Below are 22,532 nucleotides of genomic sequence, written 5' to 3' on the forward strand. Positions count from 1 at the left end.
ATGTCTTCTTTTGAGAAATGTCTGTTCATATCCTTTGCCCACTTTTTGATGGGGTTGTTTGTTTTTTTCTTGTAAATTTGTTTGAGTTCTTTGTAGGTTCTGGATATTAGCCCTTTGTCAGATGAGTAGATTGCAAAAATTTTCTCCCATTCTGTAGGTTGCCTGTTCACTCTGATGGTAGTTTCTTTTGCTGTGCAGAAGCTCTTTAGTTTAATGAGATCCCATTTGTCAATTTTGGCTTTTGCTGCCATTGCTTTTGGTGTTTTAGACATGAAGTCTTTGCCCATGCCTATGTCCTGAATGGTACTACCTAGGTTTTCCTCTAGGATTTTTATGGTATTAGGTCTAACATTTAAGTCTCTAATCCATCTTGAATTAATTTTCGTATAAGGAGTAAGGAAAGGATCCAAAAGGCTTACTGTGGAATCATATGCAGAAATTAAAAATTCATAATTACATTGAAAAATTACTTAACTTTCTCATAAATATGGTGATGTTCACACCCACAGAGAAACCGAGATAGAGGAAAAGGGAGATGATAGCTCCCATCCAGGGACTTTAGGGCACGTTAATTTTTTTTTTTTTTTTTTCAGACAGAGTTTCACTCTTGTTGCCCAGGCTGGAGTGCAATGGCACAATCTTGCGTCACTGCAATCTCCACCTCCCGGACTCAAGCAATTCTCCTGCCTCAGTCTCCTAAGTAGCTGGGATTACAGGCATGAGCCACCACGCCCATCTAATTTTGTATTTTCAGTAGAAACAGGGTTTCTCCATGTTGGTCAGGCTGGTCTCGAACTCCCACCCTCAGGTGATCCTCCTGCCTCGGCCTCCCAAAGTGCTGAGATTACAGGCGTGAGCCACCACGCCCGGCCATAGGGCATGTCATTATTGAATGAAATGGCCTAAGAAATGTACTGTTTATATTGTTTGGTTACTTGATTGCTTACTCGGCATTTATAAGTTAAATCTATGCACATGAGGCCCTATTGTGTTTGCAGAATTTTGTTTTTAAACTGGTGCAACTACACGTTCCATGCATATAGCAAAATTGCACTTGTATAAACTTATGCTCCAAAAAACTGATGCACTATATTCCATGGTCTTGAACATTACTAGGAAACTTCTATATTCACCTAGTTTACTTCATTTACATTCACCTAGTAAAAAATGTTGCACCTCTTCACTTCTCTGAATGCTCGCTGATAAGGATTCAGTCAACTCAATATCCACTACTTCTCTTCTTAACCTTAGATGCTGGCCAATATTTAAATGACAGGAGCTCACTGATGTAGACATATTGATGATTTCAGGTTGCTCAAAGACCTAAGACTTATGCAGCTTGTTCTTAAATACCCAACCTGTTTGAGGGCCAGAGTCCTGAGGTTACAGTTTATTTAAGGCCAAAAGGCAACAAAATAAGCACAGTGAATGTGGGTGTGTGACTCCTCCAGTCAATACATAACCCGAATTTAAAACTTTTGTGCTACAACAAATACAAGGCTTGTTTGATTAAAGGATTTGGTTCCTGGAAACTGTCTTAGCAGAATTTACTTAAGGCTTTCAACTTTGTGCTACGAAATGAGAAGTTTAACCAGGATATCAGTTGATGCATTTCCTTTGCTATTTTTCTAAGAGCAGGACTGGAAAGTTTTATGACATTGTGTTCTCAGGCTGGCAGGGTTTAAACAAACAAGGTTCCCTTGACATGAGGAAAGCTTGCCTTTGTTCTTGTCTTAGCCATTTGTCTTGGGTTGAGCAGTACAGTCATTTCTCATACATGTGGAAGTTGCTAAGATCAGTCATTTACCTTGGAACGTAGTTCAGTGGACACTACACTCATGGCATTTTAAGATACATGTTTGTTCTTTATGTGAATGTCCTTAGGGCCTTTGAGGCTGCCCTGAGATAGAGGCAAGGGAAAGTACATTCACGTGCTACCTTCTTCTCAGGGTTAACGTAAACCTTGCTTCATCATTCACCCTGTCTGATATGCATTGTTTCTGATTTGGCCCTGCTTCTTAGCTCTTGCCCTATTCACACATCCCCTGCACCATCCTTTATCCCCACCCCTATCTACCTCCACTCCCTATCCCTAGCATGGTGACTGCCTATACCTAGACTCCTATTGGTTTTATTCCATGGCTTCAGCTTAACATTTACTTCTGTTTTATTCCTGCCTTCTCCAAATCACTGAGTGATCTCAGTCATTTATTTCCTCTCTTCCAGTACCCCCTGTTTCTCCCTCTGGTCAGTTTATGCATCTATTTATTAGATTTCCACTACAAAACCAAACACTCTTCTCAGTCTCTATTCTTACAAAGCCTCACTGTGGGTGTCTACCACCTGCAGTACAGGCAGCTTTCCCTGGGCTCTTTCCACCTGTGGCTTCCTTTAAGTGTGCAGTAAATGCCACAGCCATGAGTGAACACAGTCTTCTCACCAGAGATGAACTCTCTTGCCTCTAAACTCTCAGTCTTCTAAAACTTGTTTGGTCACTATCCCAACTTTCGTAGCTGTTATCATATTGCCTTATACTGTAGGTATTCCTTCATACTTCTTACCTTTCCTTCTCGATTTTAGCTCCTTGAAGGGAGGGGACATGAGTTAAAAATATTAGTATCACCCACAGCACCTCACGTAGAAGACACTATCTTTGTCCAATGAATGAGTCCATTTCTCATGATGTCAGTGAAAAAGGAGGGGGGAGCAATGATATAAGAAAGACACATTAGCATTTATTAAAAGAAGACAAAAAATTGATTTCTCAATTCCTGTGTCAGAGACAGGCAGTAGATTATAAAGACAGGAAGAGGATCAGAAAGGCTTGGTTGGAGAAGGACATTCTGAGCGGCCCAGAAAACATTTGAAGCAGTCAAGTTTGCTCGGGTGCTTTTCTTTTTCTGATTACTCTTCTATTGTCTGGAATTAGCCTAGTTTCTATGCCCTGTGCCCCTAGGATATGTCCAGGTATTTAGAGGCCTCCTATGGGCAGGTGTCGAGGGTCTATGACCAAAGTTGGTTACATGTATTATACCCATAGAAAGGAATTTACTTAGAAAGTGTCTGCAGAAAAAGCCTTATTATTAGTTGATCCCTTCACATTATGAATGTTCACACTGCAAAATTGTGCCTGAAAGATAAGAACTTCACTCAGAGAGGCACATAGGTACCCATATTTGGGTTGATGTAAGGCATAGGCCCTTCAAAGTCAACAAAAATTTTATAAGCAGGAAATAGATTTCTCCCACCCCCAGCCCCCAACCATGAACCCATCACCATTTCTGTGCTGCCTGGGGTTCAGGCATAGATTAAAATCCCTACTGGCTATAAGTTTGGTCTGTGTTCACTTCATGACCTTGGGAATTTTATTGCCCCCCTTAATGGCCATTCTAATCGCTTGTCTTCACAGTTCATCATCTTGTTACCTGAAGAGAATCCTAAGAGCTGGCTCATTTCTTCTGTTATCTCTTTGTATAAAGTTTAATGGATGTGCAATCTTTTCACTTTTCTTTTTTTTTCTGTGTCTGAAAGGTTGTGATAACAAAAATAACAATAGCTACGAGCTTTTGTGAAGTTAATTATTTTAAATGAGCAAAGAAGACCAAGCACCTGAGAAGAGAATGGCTCAGAAATTGGAAAGAAAGCATGATGCTCTGCTACAGCTGGTTGATATTTGGCTCTTTTATTTTTCTCCTGAGTAACATAAGAGCCATTGAGCTCAGAGGACGTGAACATCCTGCACAGGAAATAGATGGTGTGTGGAGGAGGTGAGGGGGGGCACCCAGCAGCCGTTCTCTGAATCCTTCAGTGAGCTTCCCTTGAATATGTCGGAGAAGCAAGTAGAGGGGCTGGAAAACAGAGGCTCTGCTTGGATGGCTTCCAACACACTTCACAAAGCTCAGGAAAGCTCGGCTAAGCCACATGCATTTTATGTTTTCCCGAGGAAAGACTCTGCTTGTTGGTCTCAGGGTTAAGGAGTCTCAGCAAGTTTTTATAGATGCACTCAAACATTCTCCTAGTATTTTCCTCTGTCATGGAAAGGAGCCCGGGGAATAAAATCACACTTAGTGCCTGCTAGGCTAGTTGGCTTAGGGAAGAGGTGGTGGGACAGTTAACTATATTGTGGGGCACCCTTAGCTCCTAACTTCACTAAGTTTATAAAAAACTGTGTGTGTGTATATGTGTGTGTGTGTGTGTACATAAAAGTATGAAATCCTGAAATACATCCACTCTTCTGAATTTAGTTTCGAGTTTCAACTAAGATTGTGTGTGTGTGTGTATGCACACACACTTGTATATATGTGTGTGGGTATGTGTGTATATATATATGAATATATATATATATATACACACATACCCACACACATATATATATGAATGAATAAATACTACCTTCATCTTTATCAGGAGGACCAAATACACACCATGTAAACTGTAAAGTATGGAGAGACACAAAGGTGATAGGCAAGTGACAAATCTGAAAACTGTCAAGAGCTGAAGCCTGGGTTTTTTCTTTAATTTCCCCCAAAACGTATTTTAAAGCAAAAAACTAAAGCATTTACTGTTCCTTTGTGAGAATGATATGGGATGTTCATTGGAGCAAAAAGGCCATTTATGAACTGACTTTGGCCTTGCTTTGGCCTGTCATAGTCACTGTGTTTATTTCAGAACCTGAGATTTACACTGACTGCATATTAACAGAGAAGAAAGCCTAGAGTCATTGGCAATTGGAATTTTCCAGTACAATTTTCCATTATCTGCTCAATTTAAATTGTTTCTTTTCTAGAAAAAAAAAATTTATTTTTAACTTTTTCACTTATGTTCCTCCATAGAAAGCTTACTGCTATTTTAAAGACATTTTACGTTGCTCATGAACTTGTAATTTTCTCATTCATAATTAACGCTTTCCTATATTGTTATTTTCCTGAAATTTTAGCCATAAAAGGTATATATAATTATGCTAAATAGCGATGCTGGAATATCATTAGTATCAGAAGTATGTAACAGTGTTCCTAGGTTTAGAATGTTGTGTGTTTCTGTTTTCCCAGGTTTCCACTTCTATTCTTGTGGAACTGGAAACCAGACTTGTTTTGGTTTTCTGTTTTTGGTCATCTGATTATAGTTTACAATTAAGAATCAACTGGTTAAATAAGTGAAGATGGAATTGAATACAGCACCTATCCTTATGCTAATGAGAAAATCTGCAAAATTTTCTCTTTTAAATACTTTTAACAGAAACAAATATTGAATTAGAATTGTCACTTAATATCTTGCAAGAAAGAAAAATGTGGCCACTTGTTTTTTTTTTTAATTTTCTAACGAGAAAAATCATATAAAGTATTCACCACTTGATTCAGGATAATATGATGCAAGATGCTTAAACAATAAGTCCATGCTGTTTGGGAACTATACAACTGCATACAAAAGTAAAAATCAGTTACTTGAATGCAGCAAGTGCAAAGTAGTTCTACTTCAGCCTGATTAAGCAGCGCCACCTACTGCACAGAAGATGTATTTTATGTTCGGAAATTCTCTAGTAGAAACAAATCTCTACAGAGCTAAGCACAAAACAAAATCAGTTTTGAGTCTACTATTGTGTAAAATTTACAGCTGGGTTATTTTATTGAAGTTTTTTCTAGTGTTTCCCTGTGTCTATTAGTCTACCCATTCATATTGAGAGCAACAATTACATAAGAAAGTGAGAGAGAGAACAGGAGATAAAAAAATGCAAATATGAAAAAAATAGGAATATAGGATATTCATTCTTGATATCTATTGATGTATCTTTTATTATGAAAAAAAGTCCAGTGTACCCCCATTTTCCCTTTTACACATGACAATGACATAAGAATCAACAGTTAACCAATGCTTGTTTTAATCGAACCCTTGTTCACATTTTATTCTAGGCTGCCTCTAAGTTTGTCCAATATTAAATGATTATGCATTAAAAGGGCTCTGTTGCATTCCTCTTTCTCTATGTTTTTTATCCTTATAATAGCACTTACATCTACAATATTTTTAAAATAATAATTTCTAACATTCTAATGTATTTTACATTATAGCATCACATAGGCATTTCATAGAGTATTAATAAGAGCATATCTTTTTATTATGTTGGGTCCATTAATTATCTTTTCAACCCTTTGGATTTATTTCATCTAGTCTATTATACCACAACATAAAATAAATAAGTGACAGTAGACATGGTACGATAGTGATTATGATTCTTTTTATTGTTCTCTGTCACTCTTTCAAGGTCTTAACTGATTATTTACCACTCACATTACTCACAATGATGCTTGCACTTTTATGATGAGGAGATCATATCATTTTAGTTCCTGCTTTAGAATTAATTTCGCAGCGTGTGCTCATTCATATCAAATCGTATTTGTCATCCATTAATTTATTTATATATTAATGGAATGTCACACAGTCAAGAATTTATGATAGTTAACATTTGCCAGGGCTTTGATCTCCAAATTAACTGAAACAGAACATAAATTGGTTCTCTATCATACCAAAGTCATAATTATATGATTGAGGCATGTTAGAAATCTAGACACACAAATAGCACAAATGGTCTCAGTTTTGCATCCTCATTTGAAGAACAGCTATTTGAATCCCAAATACTACTGAAAACTTGACTTACTTATACTTGTCTATATCTTTAAAACTCTGTTATATTTACTGTAACTTTTCTCATTCAATTAAAACTTATTGAATATTTACTATATGCTAGGCACTGTGCTAGGTTCTAGTGATTCAGTGATTAAAAAATGAATTCCTTGCCCTCAGTGAGTTCTCTTTCTTGCAGAGGAAAATGGTGAGTAGTGTGTGAGTAGTCCTGAAACAGTAAGGACAAGAAGCTATAGGCACAAAAGGAAGTCAACTCAACCCAATCTTCAGGGAACAGGGAAGTGTAGTAAGGGGGAAATGAAGGAAGACTTCCTGGAGAAGAGAAATCCTGAATTGAGTCTGCAGAAGAGATAAAGCATTTGTCAGGAAGATAAGTAGAAAAAGAGTGTTCTAGGAGAGGAGATAGGATTTGCGAAGACATTGAGATGAGAGAACGGGGTAAGTTTAAGGAAATACATGTGGTTCACTTCACCTGAGACTCAAGACAGCAAATAAAGTTCTGAAAGATGAGATTAGACAAATAGGCAAAGTTTAGATAATGGAGAGTCTTTCACGAGTTTGAACTTTATTTATTTATGAATGCTTTATTAGGTTTTTTATCAAAATATTTTAAGAAGTGAGAAGTGAGTGATAGAATCAGATACAAAATGATTAGAAATCTTTCCGGCAACACTGTTGAGAAGGGAATTCAGTAGAGTATGACCAGAGGAAGGGAGATGGGTTAGGGAGTAGTCCAGGAAGTGATCCAAGGGAGAGCAATAAACGACAATGGGCATGGACAAGGAGAAGATGCATATTGATGGACTGTTACAGTAGTAGAACTAATTTAATGACCAAGTTAATGTGAAAACTGCAGAAGAGGAAGGCCAGTAAAACTTCTATTTCCGGTATGAGAAAGGTTTGATGGCACCACTCACTAAGATACAGGCAGTGCACAGATTAGAGATGAGCAGAGAAGAGAGAGCTGCTGGAAATATGTTAAATGCATCCCCGTGGAGAGGTCCGATGGCTGGCTGCTTATGGACATTTTTAGGGGACAGATTTTAAATTAGAGATCTTCAGATCTGATCTTCGTGAATCCTTAAGAATATGTCTAACTTTATTGAAAAATTAAAAATAAGTTGGAAGTTGATTCTGCATTATATTCCAAGACCTTCCTTCATCTGTTGCACTGTTCTTACACCCCCTCCCCTCAGAGGACTGGTATGAACAGTTGTATCCCCTCATCCTTACCCTGAAGGACTGCATGGGAGAAGTGGTGAACCGAGCCAAGCAGTCCCTGACGTTTGTGCTCCTTCAGGAACTTGCGTACAGCTTGCCCCAGTGTCTGATGCTGACGCTAAGAAGAGACATCGTCTTCAGTCAAGCAGTAGGTGCCTGTTGTTATTGTTAGTACAAAACAGTGCCAGATTGTTAACATTCTATCCTTGATAATGAATAGAATTCTTATTGGGACAGCTTTATTTTTAGAAAGATCCTTAAAGTTTTGGTACCCCATGTTTCTTATTCACGGTAAATATCAGCTGAATATCCTAAGCAAAGAGTATATGAGATCTTAAGTATTTATTTCTGAAAAGAGATGGCCAAGTCTCTAACATATAAATTCTGCTTCACAGGGCATGAAATCCATGAAGGACATGGTCATCATCTTTGTGTTATGCTCAGGGGTCTACATAAGTGTAAGGGAAGGGACTGTTGCCTTGCACTGCAGGTGACAAACTAGGACTTGGCAAGGGGGATCTGTTTGCAGCCGCTTATACGTACAGTTCCCCCATGAATCTTGGGACAAGGTTTCACAATGATCTCTTATTTTGTTTTTAAAATAAGTTTTCAGGGCAGTAAGGCTTGAATGGGAAGTTTGACAGGGCCACCTTCTTTGCCTACACCCAACATGATTCATAATGCCAAGGCCTACCTCCATCACGGTGACGGTGCTGGTGCCTTCCTTCTCCCCACCTGCCTCCATCCCCATGGCTGAGTTTTATAGACAGGGCATATGGAGGGGAAGAAAAAGAAGGCTTATCTTTCTAAACATTCTAGGAAAACGGAATGTTTTAACCAAACTGTCCCTTTCCCGTGCTAGTTCATGAATGGTACAGTGGCACATGGAGCTAACCAGGTGTCAGAAAATATGCTCTGCCTTATACATATATGTTTTGTCATTGTGTTATTTTCATGACCCTGTGAAATGATTATTATCATCTCTATTTTACATGTACAAAAAATAATAAGATTTGGAAGTGCTTAAGTGTTTATGATTTTACTGTTAGAAATGGTAGACATAAGATTTGAAGACCCATCAACCTCACTGCTGTCCATGTTCTTTTTCCCTTTGCACTTCTACTTTCCCCAAGACTTTTATACACAGCAATTCTAGATCAAAGACTGTCAACTTGTTTTAATATGCCTACCAAATAGTTGTAGTTTTGTTACACATACCTGAGAATCGAATCTGTGATGCCTCAGAAGTCTTAAAATATTTCAAAATAAAACAAATACGTTTGCTAACTGCAGTAAATCTTATCAGTATTTTTTTTTCAGCTTGCCGGATTGGTTTGTGGTTTTATCATCAAATTACAGACAAGTCTGTATGACCCAGGCTTCCTACAGCAGCTTCACACAGTGGGGTTGATAGTACAGTATGAAGGGCTACTAAGTACATACAGTGAGTATTGCTTTAGTACAAGTTAAAAGTCACATTTCTATTCATAGGATATTTAACCCACAATTTTTTCCAAAAAACATAAAAATAAGAAGTAAACCTTTATTGCACCAAGTATTACAAAAATAATGTAACTTTCAGTTTTTTGTATTCACCTTGTAACTTACTTTTGCCTCCCATTAAGGTTTGAAAATGGAATTATAGATTATTTCAGAGTGGACTTCTGAGCAGCCATCTGGCTTTTTTAATATAAAAGGCTCTGTGCCAACATAGTTTCAATGACTAGATTTTAAAGTCTGAACCCTGTAATGTCTAGAACTGCACTGTTCAATATAGTAGCCTTGCGTGACTATTGGACACTTGAAATGTGTCTGGTCCAAATCAATAAGTACTAGATATGCAGACCAGATTTCAAAAACTAGTTTTAAAAGGTATTTTATATTGATAATACTTTTATATTAATTTACAACTGAAATGGTATTTTGGATATACTGGATTAAGTAAAATCTATTATTAAAATTAATTCTACCTTTTTAATTTCACTCTTTTAAAAAATGACTACCAGGAAATTTAAAATTATATATGTGGCTCACATTATGCTTCTGTTAGAGAGTGCTGATCTGGAATCTTAATGATCCCCCTCTTAGGCTTCATTTGTTAATGTATGGAGATGCAAAACTAGCATAAACCTGGGTCAGTGATTATCAATTCAGCTACCTCTGTTATTTCTAGACAACGCATATCAGTCCTGCCAGTAGAAAGAAATGTACACAAATCATAAAGGGGTTAAAACCTTTCTCCAGCCTCACAGCAAATGCCCACGTTCTTCCTCCCCTCAAAGGGTAGATTGACTTCTGGAGTCCATTGAAATGGTTCCCATTTCACTAAGGAAAACCTTCAGCCTCTGAGGAAAAGTATCTAGAGTAGGTTCACTGCATTCAGAAACTCATTCAATAAAATGCTAGAACAAATTCCAGCAGGGAGGCATAGTGGCTAATGACATCTTCCTCAAATGTTTGTTTGTAACTAAGTGCCTTTTCTCTTGCTTAGGTGATGAAATTGGAATGCTAGAGGACATGGCTGTTGGCATTTCTGATTTAAAGAAAGTCGCATTTAAAATAATTGAAGCCAAATCCAATGATGTATTGCCAGTTATAACAGGAAGACGGTAAGCAGTGCTCACAGTGCTCACTTCCTGAAGACCAGGCTCTGTTAGATGTGTCATATTAACTCCTGTCAGAGGAGGCAAGGAGAATTCAGGTTTGATTTGGGAATTTTTCTTTTGTTTTCTTTTCCTTTTTGGTAAAAAATAAACATGGGTGATATGATATGGGACAATCTTGAAAAACTCCTGGAAGTCTCATGAATGTTTTAAATTGTAGTGAGTTGAGTATGGCAGTACTCTCCCACAAAATACAAGAAATTCAAAATAATAGCTTGCATGAGAACATTTTTCTCCTTATTACTATCTCATCCAAAGCTGTGGGTGTTTTTACTTTTGTGGGAATCGTTCAGTTAATAGAATCATAATTCTTGAGATGACTTTAAATTAAATTCAGTTAAAAGCAGTAACATTTTAGAAAAGATATATTTCTGTGTCAGGGGAATATACCACCATTTCTCTTAATTATTTTTGACAACTCACTCTCAGACTGTGAGATTTCCGAGAAGGATTTTAAATAAATAGCTTCGAAGGTCAGTGTATGATGGGCAAAATATCAGAAATAATTAAGAAAAATGATGGTGTGTAGAACATACCTCCAAAAGAAGAGGTACATCCTATAGTAAGTTGTCTCAATCAGAAGTCCAAACTATTCTGGTGTTAGTGTTTTTAATTGCTGCATGAGGATATTTAAAATTTGAAACATTCTCAGGTCATGTTCAAAACATATGAATATACAAAAGGGAGAGTCTGTTTCATGCTAAAGAGAGATGCAAAACAAACTAAGTATAAAGTTCAAAGTAAACTTGTCTTCTTGTTGATAGTAAACATATAATAATTATTTTAAATTTTGTGAAGGATACTCAGAACCACATAGTTGGCTGAAAGGTAACTTTCTTACTCACAAAAAAACCCACATCCTCAGAAACTAAATATTTACCTAGAATTAATACTTAACTTGCCATTCATCTGGGAGAAAGAGAATAAAATTGCTCATACGCACACCCGAAAAACAGCACAATTCTATATTTCTCTCAAGTTTACTGTCAAAAGTGAAACACTAATACTTATATCACAATGTTTAAGGGAAGCTTACCAGGCCATCTGGCATAGGCAGAGTGCAGCTTGCTTTTTCTGAGGAAGTTCTTCAAGCAGTATTGAAACTCAAAAGTGATCATGTAGGTAGGGGCATGACTCCGAGAATGATGAAGTGAGCAGCTTAGCACACCCTCTCTCCAAAAGCAATATTGCAACTGGAAATAATAATCCGAAACAACCATTTTAGGATAAACAGAATAAATCGGATGCACACCACAAATTCAGAAGCACTTGTTTGCGAGAAACCAGTGAACATTGGGTAGCATCAGTAAGTGTCTGAGGCATTTTGTTGAGGACTGCTCCCATCAACCCTGGCCCTGTGAACACCGTTCTCCTAGGGCAAGGCCATTAACACAACAGCTTCACTACCAGAGTGGGCTGATTTGACTTGGATTGGAGTAGGAAATAGCACAGTCCTGAAAGTTGTCAGAAATAGTGGTGGTTTGGATTAACAAGTCTAACTCACAATTACATCAAAAAGAATAGGTGTAAATTTAACTAAGTTAGAATGTTGTACACAGAACACACAAAATATTGCTGAGAGAAATTAATAGGATCCAATAAATGGAGAGACAGCCTGTGTTCATGTATTAGAAGACTCAGTATTGTTTAGTAATTCTCCATAATTGATCTATAGATTCACTGCAATCACTACCTAAATCTCTGTAGTCTTTTTGCAGAAATTGGCAAGCCTAACCTAAAATTTATATGTAAATGCAAAGGACCCAGAAATTTTGTAAAAGAACAACAATTTTTGTAAAAGAAGAACAAAGTAGAAAAGTTTATACTTTCAGACTTCACAAATGACTACAAAACTATAATAATCAAGACAATTTAGTATTAGCATAAGTATATACATGTAGATTAATTGAACAAAATTTACTCTTCAGAAATAAACTATTATCCTTAAAGTCAAGTGATTTTCAGCAAAGCTGCCAAGGTTAATTCAATGGAGAATGGAGAATCTTTTCAAAAAACGATGCTGAGACAATTAGTTTATCTATATGGAAAGAGAAGAATTTACACATATGCAAAAATTAGCTCACTATAGATTATCAGTCTAAATGTAATAGCTAAAACTGTGAAACTTCTAGAAGAAAACTCAGAAGGAAATATTTGTAAGTTGGGTTTAGGTAATGAGTTCTTAGACATAACACAAGAATCAAGACCCATAAAAGAAGAAAATAGATAAATAGGACTGCATCAAAATTATAAACATTTAGGCATCAAAAAAAAAAAAACACCATTAAGTAAGTAAAAAGACAAGCCACAGATTAGAAGACAGTATTTACAAATCATATTTTTGAAAAAGGACTCATATTCAGAATATGTAAATAAATGTTACAACTCAATAATAATGACACCAAAAAACAAATTTAAATATGGGCAAAAAGTTTGAATAGTCATTTCACCAAATAGGATATATGAATGATTTATAAGTTCAAGAAAACATATTCAACATAATTCATCACTAGGAGAATAAATTTAAAATCAAAGATACCAATCCACTTACACTGGAATCATCAGATAAGAGCAAATGTTGGTGAGGATGTGGAAAACCTGGAACCCTTGTACATTGCTGGTGGAAATGTCACTTTGAAAACAGTTTGACAGTCTTAAAAAGTTAAATACAAAATTATCATATGACTCTTAGACATACACCCAAGAGAAAATGAAACATACTTCCACACCACGGTTCATTCCTGCATGTTCATAGCAGCATTATTAATAATATCCCAAATCATGGAGTAATCCAAGTGTCCATCAACTGATAAATGTGTCAACAAAATGTGATATCGATACAATAGAATCCTATTCACTAATAAAAAGGAACAAGCTTCTGATACGTACCACAACATGGATGACTTCAAAAACATTATACTAGGTGAAAAAGGCCGGATAGAAAATATTCCATGCTGTATGAATCAATTCATAGGATATGTGCAGAAAAATAAAATTCATTCATAGGAAATAGAGAGAAAATAGATGAATGGCTTTCTGGGCTGCTGATGGTAGTAGAGTTGAGTGTAAATGGGCACGAGGAATTGTTTTAAGTTGATGGAAATGAACTAAACCTGGATTGTTGTGATGATTGTGTAATTTTATAAATTTGCTAAAATTATTAATTATATATGTAAAATACATTAGTTCATATAAATTTCTTAATAAACCTGGTAAAATTATCACAAAGAAATTATATGTTTCACCTTCAGAGCAAGTTTAAATCATGAACTGACTCATTGATGCTTCTCATATTCCTGAAAGACTGTTAGCCAGGCTATTGTAAATGGCATTGAGAGCAATTAAACAAAGAAAAATAATGCGCTCATTCATCTGAAGGTAATGCTAACATCCATGCTTGCCAAATTCATGATATTTACCAGGTCTCTGTTTCATAGCTAGAAAAAAACAAGTCTCAGAGTCAGTGGTCCATACTGTTTATCAATAATGTTACACTAGGAGAAATTAAAAAGATTTTCAGAAAGAGGCTCACTATTTGCCCTATGCTTATTTCCCCAATGTGTATCTTAGAATCCCACCCCTCTGTATAGTTCTTGAAACACATGGATTTTCTCAACCTCTGGACAAAACTTTCTAAATTTCTATATTCAATTCACACTGTATTGGAAGATGACAATTTTTAAAATATGTAAGTAGCTACTCTTATTAATCATATTGTATCAATCCTAACTTAAATTTTCAACATTAAAAAGGGGGTAGTTTTTAATGGACATTTCCAATGAAAAATGCTCCTGTGATATGTTAATGTTTCAAAATGACCAGAATTCCCAAAAGTTTCACTCTAAGCAATAAAAGCATTACCTTTCCATCAGCCCATCATAAACAGAAACACTCATCAATAGTGATAACAAACAGGCCATACCAAAACACTATATAAATTATTTGGTTTATTTAGCTTCACTGTATTGAAACAGCAGTCATTAGATTAGTGTTCTTATTCTTAGCACTGATTGAGTTTTTAAAATAAGAAAACAAAATGAGGCTATCAATGCACATGACCCTGGGTATACAAAAATGGACTAAACATTTATTTCCTAAGGAATTCAGAGTGAGGTAGAGAAATCACACATGTAAATGAATTCTTACAAACTTTTTTATGTCAAGTAATTTAATAAGGAGATGAATGAATGAGCAAAATAAACATATAGCAAACAGAAAACTAAATCAGTGCTATATCCCAACCCTTTTATGTTTTCTTCCAATAAATCTAAAATAACACAAAACAAGTAAGTAATGTTTCTTCCCTTTGTCCTCTGCCTTCTTTAGAGAACATTATGTGGTAGAGGTCAAGCTTCCAGCCAGAATGTTTGAGTCGCTACCTCTACAGATTAAAGAAGGACAGTTGCTTCATGTGTATCCAGTACTTTTTAACGTTGGAATCAATGAACAGCAAACTCTGGCTGAGAGGTAAGCTTTGGTGTAAGAGTGGCACTTGAGATTTTTCTTTGTTCCTCTTAAGCATATGATGAGAAGTCCCACGTATCTGCATATAGAACTAACATCGATTTATGCATAACATTTTTCTTTTTATCAGTACCAAATTATTTGAGATAGAAGGTAAATTTTCATATTTAAGGAATCCTGGCCCAAGTCAAATTTAAATGTGGCAAAAACATTGAGGAAAATCTTGATGCCAGTACTAAATAAAGCATTCAAATGGATTAACCTTCTTTATTTCCAAATACCTATGTGTGTATTAAAGTTTAGAATTCATGTTTATATATATATCTCAATATTGTAAACAGATAATAGCATCAAAGTTTTGTGTTTTTTGTTTTGTTTTGTTTTGAGACGGAGTCTGGCTCTGTCGCCCAGGCTGGAGTGCAGTGGCCGGATCTCAGCTCACTGCAAGCTCTGCCTCCCGGGTTTACGCCATTCTCCTGCCTCAGCCTCCCAAGTAGCTGGGACTACAGGCGCCCGCCACCACGCCCGGCTAATGTTTTGTATTTTTTGGTAGAGACGGGGTTTCACCGTGTTAGCCAGGATAGTCTCGATCTCCTGACCTCGTGATCCGCCCGTCTCGGCCTCCCAAAGTGCTGAGATTACAGGCTTGAGCCACCGCGCCCGGCCCAAATTTTTTAAATCTAAAACAGAGTCTTTCTCTTTTTTGTGTTTATTGTAATGGTTATTATCTGGTAATGTTAACTTTTTCTTATAACGACTTGCTCAGTCAACAAATGATTGTACTGTGATCCCATGAGTCACTGTTAAAAATCACTTTTTTTGGCTGGACGCGGTGGCTCATTCCTGTAATCCCAGCATGTTGGGAGGCAGAGGCAGGTGGATCACCTGAGGTCAGGAGTTCAAGATCATCCTGGCCAACATGGTGAAGCCTTGTCTCTACTGAAAATACAAAAATTAGCTGGGCGTGGTGGCGGGCGCCTGTAATCTCATCTATTTGCGAGGCTGAAACAGAACAATCGCTTGAACTGGGGAGGCGGAGGTTGAGGTGAGCCGAGATTGCACCATTGCACTCTGGCCTGGGTGACACGAGTGAAACTCTGTCTCAAAAAATTAACAAACAAAGATCATAGAGCATACTTTTGAAATATTTTAGAGAAAGAAGTTATCATCTTCGCTGTGGGGGCTGGCTGGAGAAGTTCCTTCACAGGCAACAATTTGGGGAGTTTGATAGTCTTTGGTAGTATAATATTTAACATGCTTTCTTGTCTATAATTCACTCTCCAAGTGACCCCTGCCCCACAGGTAAGGTTAAAAGTACCTAGCACATTCCTTGCTTTGGTAATTAAGCACTTTTGAAGGCTAGTGTCTAGGATCAGATTATATTCTATTTATCTATAAATATTTGTCTTAGCAAATTCAGTGTTTGAGATGAATGATATTCCGGATCATAAACTATACAACGTGGAGCAGGGAAACAACACTCCAAATTGCCTCTTCTTTGGTACACTAGAGTAGAGTGTTTTGAGTTGGAATTAACAAGGTCTGTTATTGCGATCTTGAGAGAGATAGGAGACTCTTTTATTCGCAGACTTTTCAAAGACTAGTCAGCATTATATTTTCAAGGCTTCTAAAATGGACTAATTTGCATCATTCTTGTCATTGTGACTGTTTTAGCTGTCAGTCATTTTATTTAAGAAGTGTCCTTTCCTTCCCTCTCATCTCTCTTTCATACTAAGAATGCACTTTTTTCACACACGGGAGCCGTACAAGACACACAAGACTGGAAAAGGAGGCAAAATGGCAAAGTAGGGAAACCCTGCGAGAAGCAGGAGGCCTGAATATGAATAGCACTCTGACATCAACCAACTGTTAATCTGGGCATATTGCTTACTCTCTGTTCTCTGAACCTCCTTTTTCTGATTCTGAATTTTGAGCTTTACCAGCAACATCTACATGTTAGATGTGCTATGTAATCTAGAAGTAATATTTTACTACTGTTTACTCAAAATCAAAATGTAGATCTTGTATATGACCATTCTTAGATAAATAAATACTATTAGTCTGCTAGGGCTGCTGTAACAAAATACCATAGACTGGGTGGCTTAAACAATGGAAGTTTGTTTCTCATAGTTCAGGAAGCTAGGAAGTCCAAGGTCAAGGTTCCAGCCAATTTGGTTTCTAATGAGGGCTCTTCTTCTGGCTATCAAATGACTGACCACATTCTCCCCATGTGCTCACACAACCTCTTCTTTGTGCCTGTGAACAGAGAGAGCCCACCCTCATAATCTCATTTAACTTGACCCCTTAGGGGCCATATCTCTAAATACTGCCATTTTGGGGATAGGGTTTCCACATATGAATTTTAGGACAACACAAGCATTTACTCCATAACACTAATATTAAGCCAGTATGGTATTTTTAAAATACCATATGCTCTGCCAAGCTGTGGGATATAAGGGGAATAGAGGATGACAAGAAGCATGGAATCTGCTTCCTATCCTGAAATAATGTATAATCCGGTGAGGAAGAGAAGTCAACAAACATTACATTACAGTTTGAAGAAGACTATGTGGACAGAACCATTTGACTTCTCGGTATGAACAGAAAAAAAGGTCAGCAGAAATGATCTACTGTCTGGGAAATCTGGCTCTACGTGTGCCTATAGCAGTTGATAGTGTGGGCAAGACTGTGTGCAGCCCAGTGTCCAGTGCTGGTCTTCTGGACCCCTCCCTAAGCAGCCATGAGTGAAATGGAAGGTTGGATAGATAATAAGAAAGAAGGTTTTTTAAAACACATACAGAGATACAGCCCTGCAGCGGAGGTGTGGAGTAGGATGGGGAAACTAATATTATCAATTATGTCCATGCACAAAGACTGGTGTTTCATACATGGTATTTCCTCCAAATTCACATTTGATGGTTGTGAGGATATTTGATGCATTAGAAGTGATTAGTAAAATCAGGGCCAGTGGAGATTGGAATATGTTTGAAATCACCATTGTGCATTGTAGCCTGAAAAATGAGACAGACTCTTTCCTTAGGAAATTATTCCAATCCATTTGAAAAGGAAAGGTAAAACGTGTTACTTTTTGGTGCCATTTTATAACTTATAACTGTTTTCTTTCTTCTATTTGTAGGTTTGGAGATGTCTCTTTGCAAGAAAGTATTAATCAGGAAAACTTTGAACTTCTACAAGAATATTACAAGATATTTATGGAAAAGATGCCTCCTGATTGTAAGTATGTGAGTTAGAGAAGACAACAATAATGGCTTCTTGATTATAAATCTTTAGAATAGGTCAGACATAGAGGTCACTGGACTAAAGAAGCAGGGGTGGGGATATGAGAGTGATTTTGAAATTATCTGATTTCAAAGACTGATTGCCAAGGTGGCATGGCCAACACCTGCATCATTCTCTTGATTGCCTTCTTGAATGTGTCCTGCTGTTCATTCTAAGACATTAATTGCATTGCCACTAGAAAATGCCAAATAATAAAAATATGGACCTTATAATTACACATTTTAATTAGTCTGATAAAAATTTTGTATAATTCTTAACCATATAAAAGACTTGACTAAAGATTTAAGTCTCCATTTACAAGCAACATCAGACATTGGACACGCATGCGGGAGAACATCAGATATAACACCAGTTATACAAGGTAATATTAAGTCAATGTGAATGAGGGAACTAACTTATTAAATATATGTATTGCAGTATTTTGTGCAAAATAGTTAAGGACCCAAGCCTTTAAAAATGTGTTTTACACGTTTGGAATTTGTCTTGGAGGAGGCTGTTGTTCAATTCTACATTTCTTTTCCCCATTGTATTAAGCACAAAACATTTGAGCAGTCCAAAATCAGAGAGCTGGGAATGTATTTGGAATTCATTTATAAATAGTATAAATATGTTGAGATATTCACAATGATAAGTGAAGTTTTAATAAAGTAGGAAAATTATATTTTAACCAAAAGCTATAATCAAAATCTACTTGTTACTACTTGTTGTTTAATCATGAACAATTTGCTCACTGATTTATATTCTGTTGTTTAGTTGAAATATGTCAGGTGGCAGAGCGTTTATTCATAACCTAATGAATGTGGTATCAAAATATTACAGTGGCATATGCATGCCCATGTGTGGATAGTTAAAAAATATCACTTGCAGATTTTATATTATGATTTATATATTTTATTTCAAATCAAATATTATTTTTGGCCAAAATGAACTTAAGTACATGGAGATTCTTTAGCAGCCACATACTTTCAGTATTAAATTTTTTAATGACCTGAAAAGTTAATAATGTAAGTAAAACTATTTTTCTTTAGTAATTAATGAAAAAGAGTTTATTGTAACTTGGATGTTAATGATTTTTTTAACAAACTATAATTTTTATCAAGCTACTGATAAAAATTCTGAGACTTTTTTCCAAATTATATTTTTTGTATTAATTCTTGAAAAGTATATGTGGTCCCCAGTTCAGCAGCATCAGCATCACCAGGAAACCTGTCAGCAATGCAAATCCTCAGGCCCAGCTGTGAATCTACTAAACTCTCCCTGAGTCTCTGTTTTAATGGGCCTTTGAGGTGACTTCTGATTCATGCTAATGTTTGAGAACTAATAATACACCATCCTTACTCAAAACATATATTACAAATTAGGTTGCTGGCAAAGTCTGTGAAGGGTTCCAGTACTAAAACCAATCATATTGCTAAAGAAATATGTAGAGGCACTGTTGAAATACAAAATAATTCTACATTCCAGTAGCTCTTCATAGGAATATAACTCTGAAAAATTGTAGCCCGGGCAACATGGTGAAACTCCATCTCTACAAAAAATACAAAAATTAGCCAGGCATGATGGTGTGCACCTGTGATCCCAGCTACTCAGGAGGCTGAGGGTTGGGAGGATCGCTTGAGCCCGGGAGACGAAGCTGCAGTGAGCCAAGATTGTGCCATTGCACTCCAGCCTGGGTGATATAGTGAGACTCTGTCTCAAAATAACAACAACAACAAAACAACATGTGATTCTATATGTTGCCAATTAAATATTAAACAAGTGTTTTTGAAAACATGTAAATATATTTCTCTCCTTGCAAATAAGATGGAATTTTGTATAAAACCAATTGCATTTCATTGCTTACACAGTTGTCTGAACATACTGGATTTTTTTCTGATATTTTGTTTCCTGTATTTTTGAGACAACTCTCTTTGACACAAAATGGAGTTGTAGTATGACTGTGGTTGTGCTCCATAACAAAAGTACAAATCCAATCTATACAATTATAATGACATATGGGTTTATTCCTCCTATAGACACATTGCAAGCCAAAGAATGATTTGAGTTGTGCTCTATTTAAGGAAAAAATAATAATAATACAGCTTTTATAAGAGTATGAGTAGAGGTTAGGCCATTTGCTAAGAAGGAAAAAACTGTCATGCTGGGTCATATCCATAATCCATATAATATATTATTTTCCTTCTTTCATAGCGAAATCAAGGGATAATTTGTGTCAATGTTAAAGGATAGGTTAATTTCTTAAACATATTACTGGCCAGGCGTGGTGGCTCACGCCTGTAATCCCAGCACTTTGGGAGGCCAAAATGGGCGGATCACGAGGTCAGGAGATTGAGACCATCCCATAACACAGTCAAAACCCCGCCTCTACTAAAAATACAAAAAATTAGCCGGGCACAGTGGCGGCTCCCTGTAGTCCCAGCTACTTGGGAGGCTGAGGTGATAGTACAACCCTAGGCGGAGCTTTGCAGTGAGTGAGAGATTGTGCCACTGCACTCTAGCCTGGGCTTACAGAGAGCAAGATTCACTCAAAAAAAAAAAATTATATATATATATATATATATATATATATATATATATATATATATAAAACTTTCACTTTTTAATTCATTATTGACGTGCTGACTCTTAATTTATTGATCCTCTTTTTAAATGATTTATGAATTAAGCAGGTGAATTCTATTTTGGAAGTAAAAAAAGGTTTCTTCTCCAAAGATTTTCTTAACTTTAAGGGATATCCCTGACTTTTGTGATATCAGGACTTAATGATAAATTAATTTTAGCTTATATATTCACTCCCAGTCAAGTGTCTCTCATCTTTTTACTCTTCTCATATAGAAACATTTGTGGACTAAATGTTCTTTCCAAAATGTCTTCTAATTCTGTTATATATGTAGTAATTTTAATTTATAGTCTCAATTCAGCAATCTACAAACATGGAATAGTTTTATTTCAGTAACTACTACCAGTTTTATGAAGCACTCATCAACCTTTAGAAGTTAGTAATTGGGAATAGGAAATGGATAATGAAAGTTGCCAATCAACATGCCCTTTCAATATGTTTAGCATAGTCTAATGCTTTTAGACTACTTAAAATCTCAGTTTCATTTGGAAGAAATATTCAGCCAAGTTCAGATATTATTATCCTCTACCCCCATCTTCCTTGCAACTGTAGAAAGGCCATTAGTGGAAGTCTTGGTAGGGCTGGGTGGCCTCTGTGTCTTTCTTTCTTTTGGGGTATTCATGGGATCTAGATCTGGGATGTGCCTGTTACAGAGAAAGAGGCCACATAAAGGAATCCCAGAAGTTCCTTTCCTGTAAATCTTTGCTGAATCTTCATCTACAGAAAATAATATATTGTTGGTCCTCAGTATCTGTGTGATCTGTGTCCGCAGATTCAATCAACCCCAGATCAAAAATATTTGAAAAAAAAAGTGCAATGACAAAAGTATTAAAATTTTTAAAACATAGTCTAAGAGCTATTTACATAGAATTTATATTGCATGAAGTATTTTAATTAATCTAGAGATAATTTAAAGTATAGGGGATGATGTGCTTAGGTTGTTTGCAAACACTATGCCATTTTATATAAGAAAATTGAGCATCTGTGATTTTGGTATCTTCTGGGGTTTTGGATCCAATCCTCCTTGGGTACCAAGGGACAACTTATATATCTGTCAGATAGACAAAGCTGTTGATGACTGCTCTATCTGGGCACATGTATTGTGTGTTTCTCCCACCAAATCTCCTCTGCATGTGATGCAGCTCTCAGACAGTTGTTCTGCTGACTCTAAGGCACGAGAAATCTTCAAAAGTTACTTCCCCTCAGGTCCTACCTGTGATACTCACTGGCCCCTTTGATCAGCCTGGGAATTCCAGTGTGGCAGTTATTAGTGCTTCTCCCTTTTCTCGCTCTAATCTTCCTGTTGGGCTTGATGATCTCAGACATCCTTCATGTTCCCTTTTGTGCCTACCTAAAGCATTCAGACACTTACATTTTGTGCTAGAAATAAAATAAAATAGTACTTCTGTAAATCACTAACACAAACTGCTCCGTGTTTAAAGTCACCACCGCATCTTGTACATGATTCAGGGCTTCTGAAGGAAGCAGATAAAGCCCCTTCTGTCTTCCTCTTCCCTTTAAGGGAGGAAGAAACAACTCTCAAATTATTACAGCTAAATTCTGTGTCCTTTCTCTAATAATAATGCCCATATCCTTTGTGTTTTATCTGAAATAAAGAAGAAGGATAT

At 36.5% G+C, this 22,532-nt stretch overlaps 1 protein-coding gene across 9 annotated transcripts in view; it reads left to right on the top strand.

Moving 5' to 3' along the window:
- INPP4B (inositol polyphosphate-4-phosphatase type II B) overlaps positions 1-22,532 on the top strand; it is an 814,614-nt gene that overhangs the window by 710,310 nt on the left and 81,772 nt on the right. For all 9 annotated transcript variants that reach the window (XM_017959077.3, XM_017959071.3, XM_017959072.3 and 6 more), the window contains 5 exons: positions 7,833-8,005; positions 9,178-9,301; positions 10,349-10,466; positions 14,847-14,987; positions 18,121-18,218. In XM_017959077.3, the coding sequence (XP_017814566.1) occupies positions 7,833-8,005; positions 9,178-9,301; positions 10,349-10,466; positions 14,847-14,987; positions 18,121-18,218 (654 nt within the window). The remainder of the gene's footprint in view (positions 1-7,832; positions 8,006-9,177; positions 9,302-10,348; positions 10,467-14,846; positions 14,988-18,120; positions 18,219-22,532) is intronic.

This window comes from Papio anubis, chromosome 3, assembly GCF_008728515.1.
Source record: "Papio anubis isolate 15944 chromosome 3, Panubis1.0, whole genome shotgun sequence".
In the NCBI taxonomy this organism is placed as follows: domain Eukaryota; kingdom Metazoa; phylum Chordata; class Mammalia; order Primates; family Cercopithecidae; genus Papio; species Papio anubis.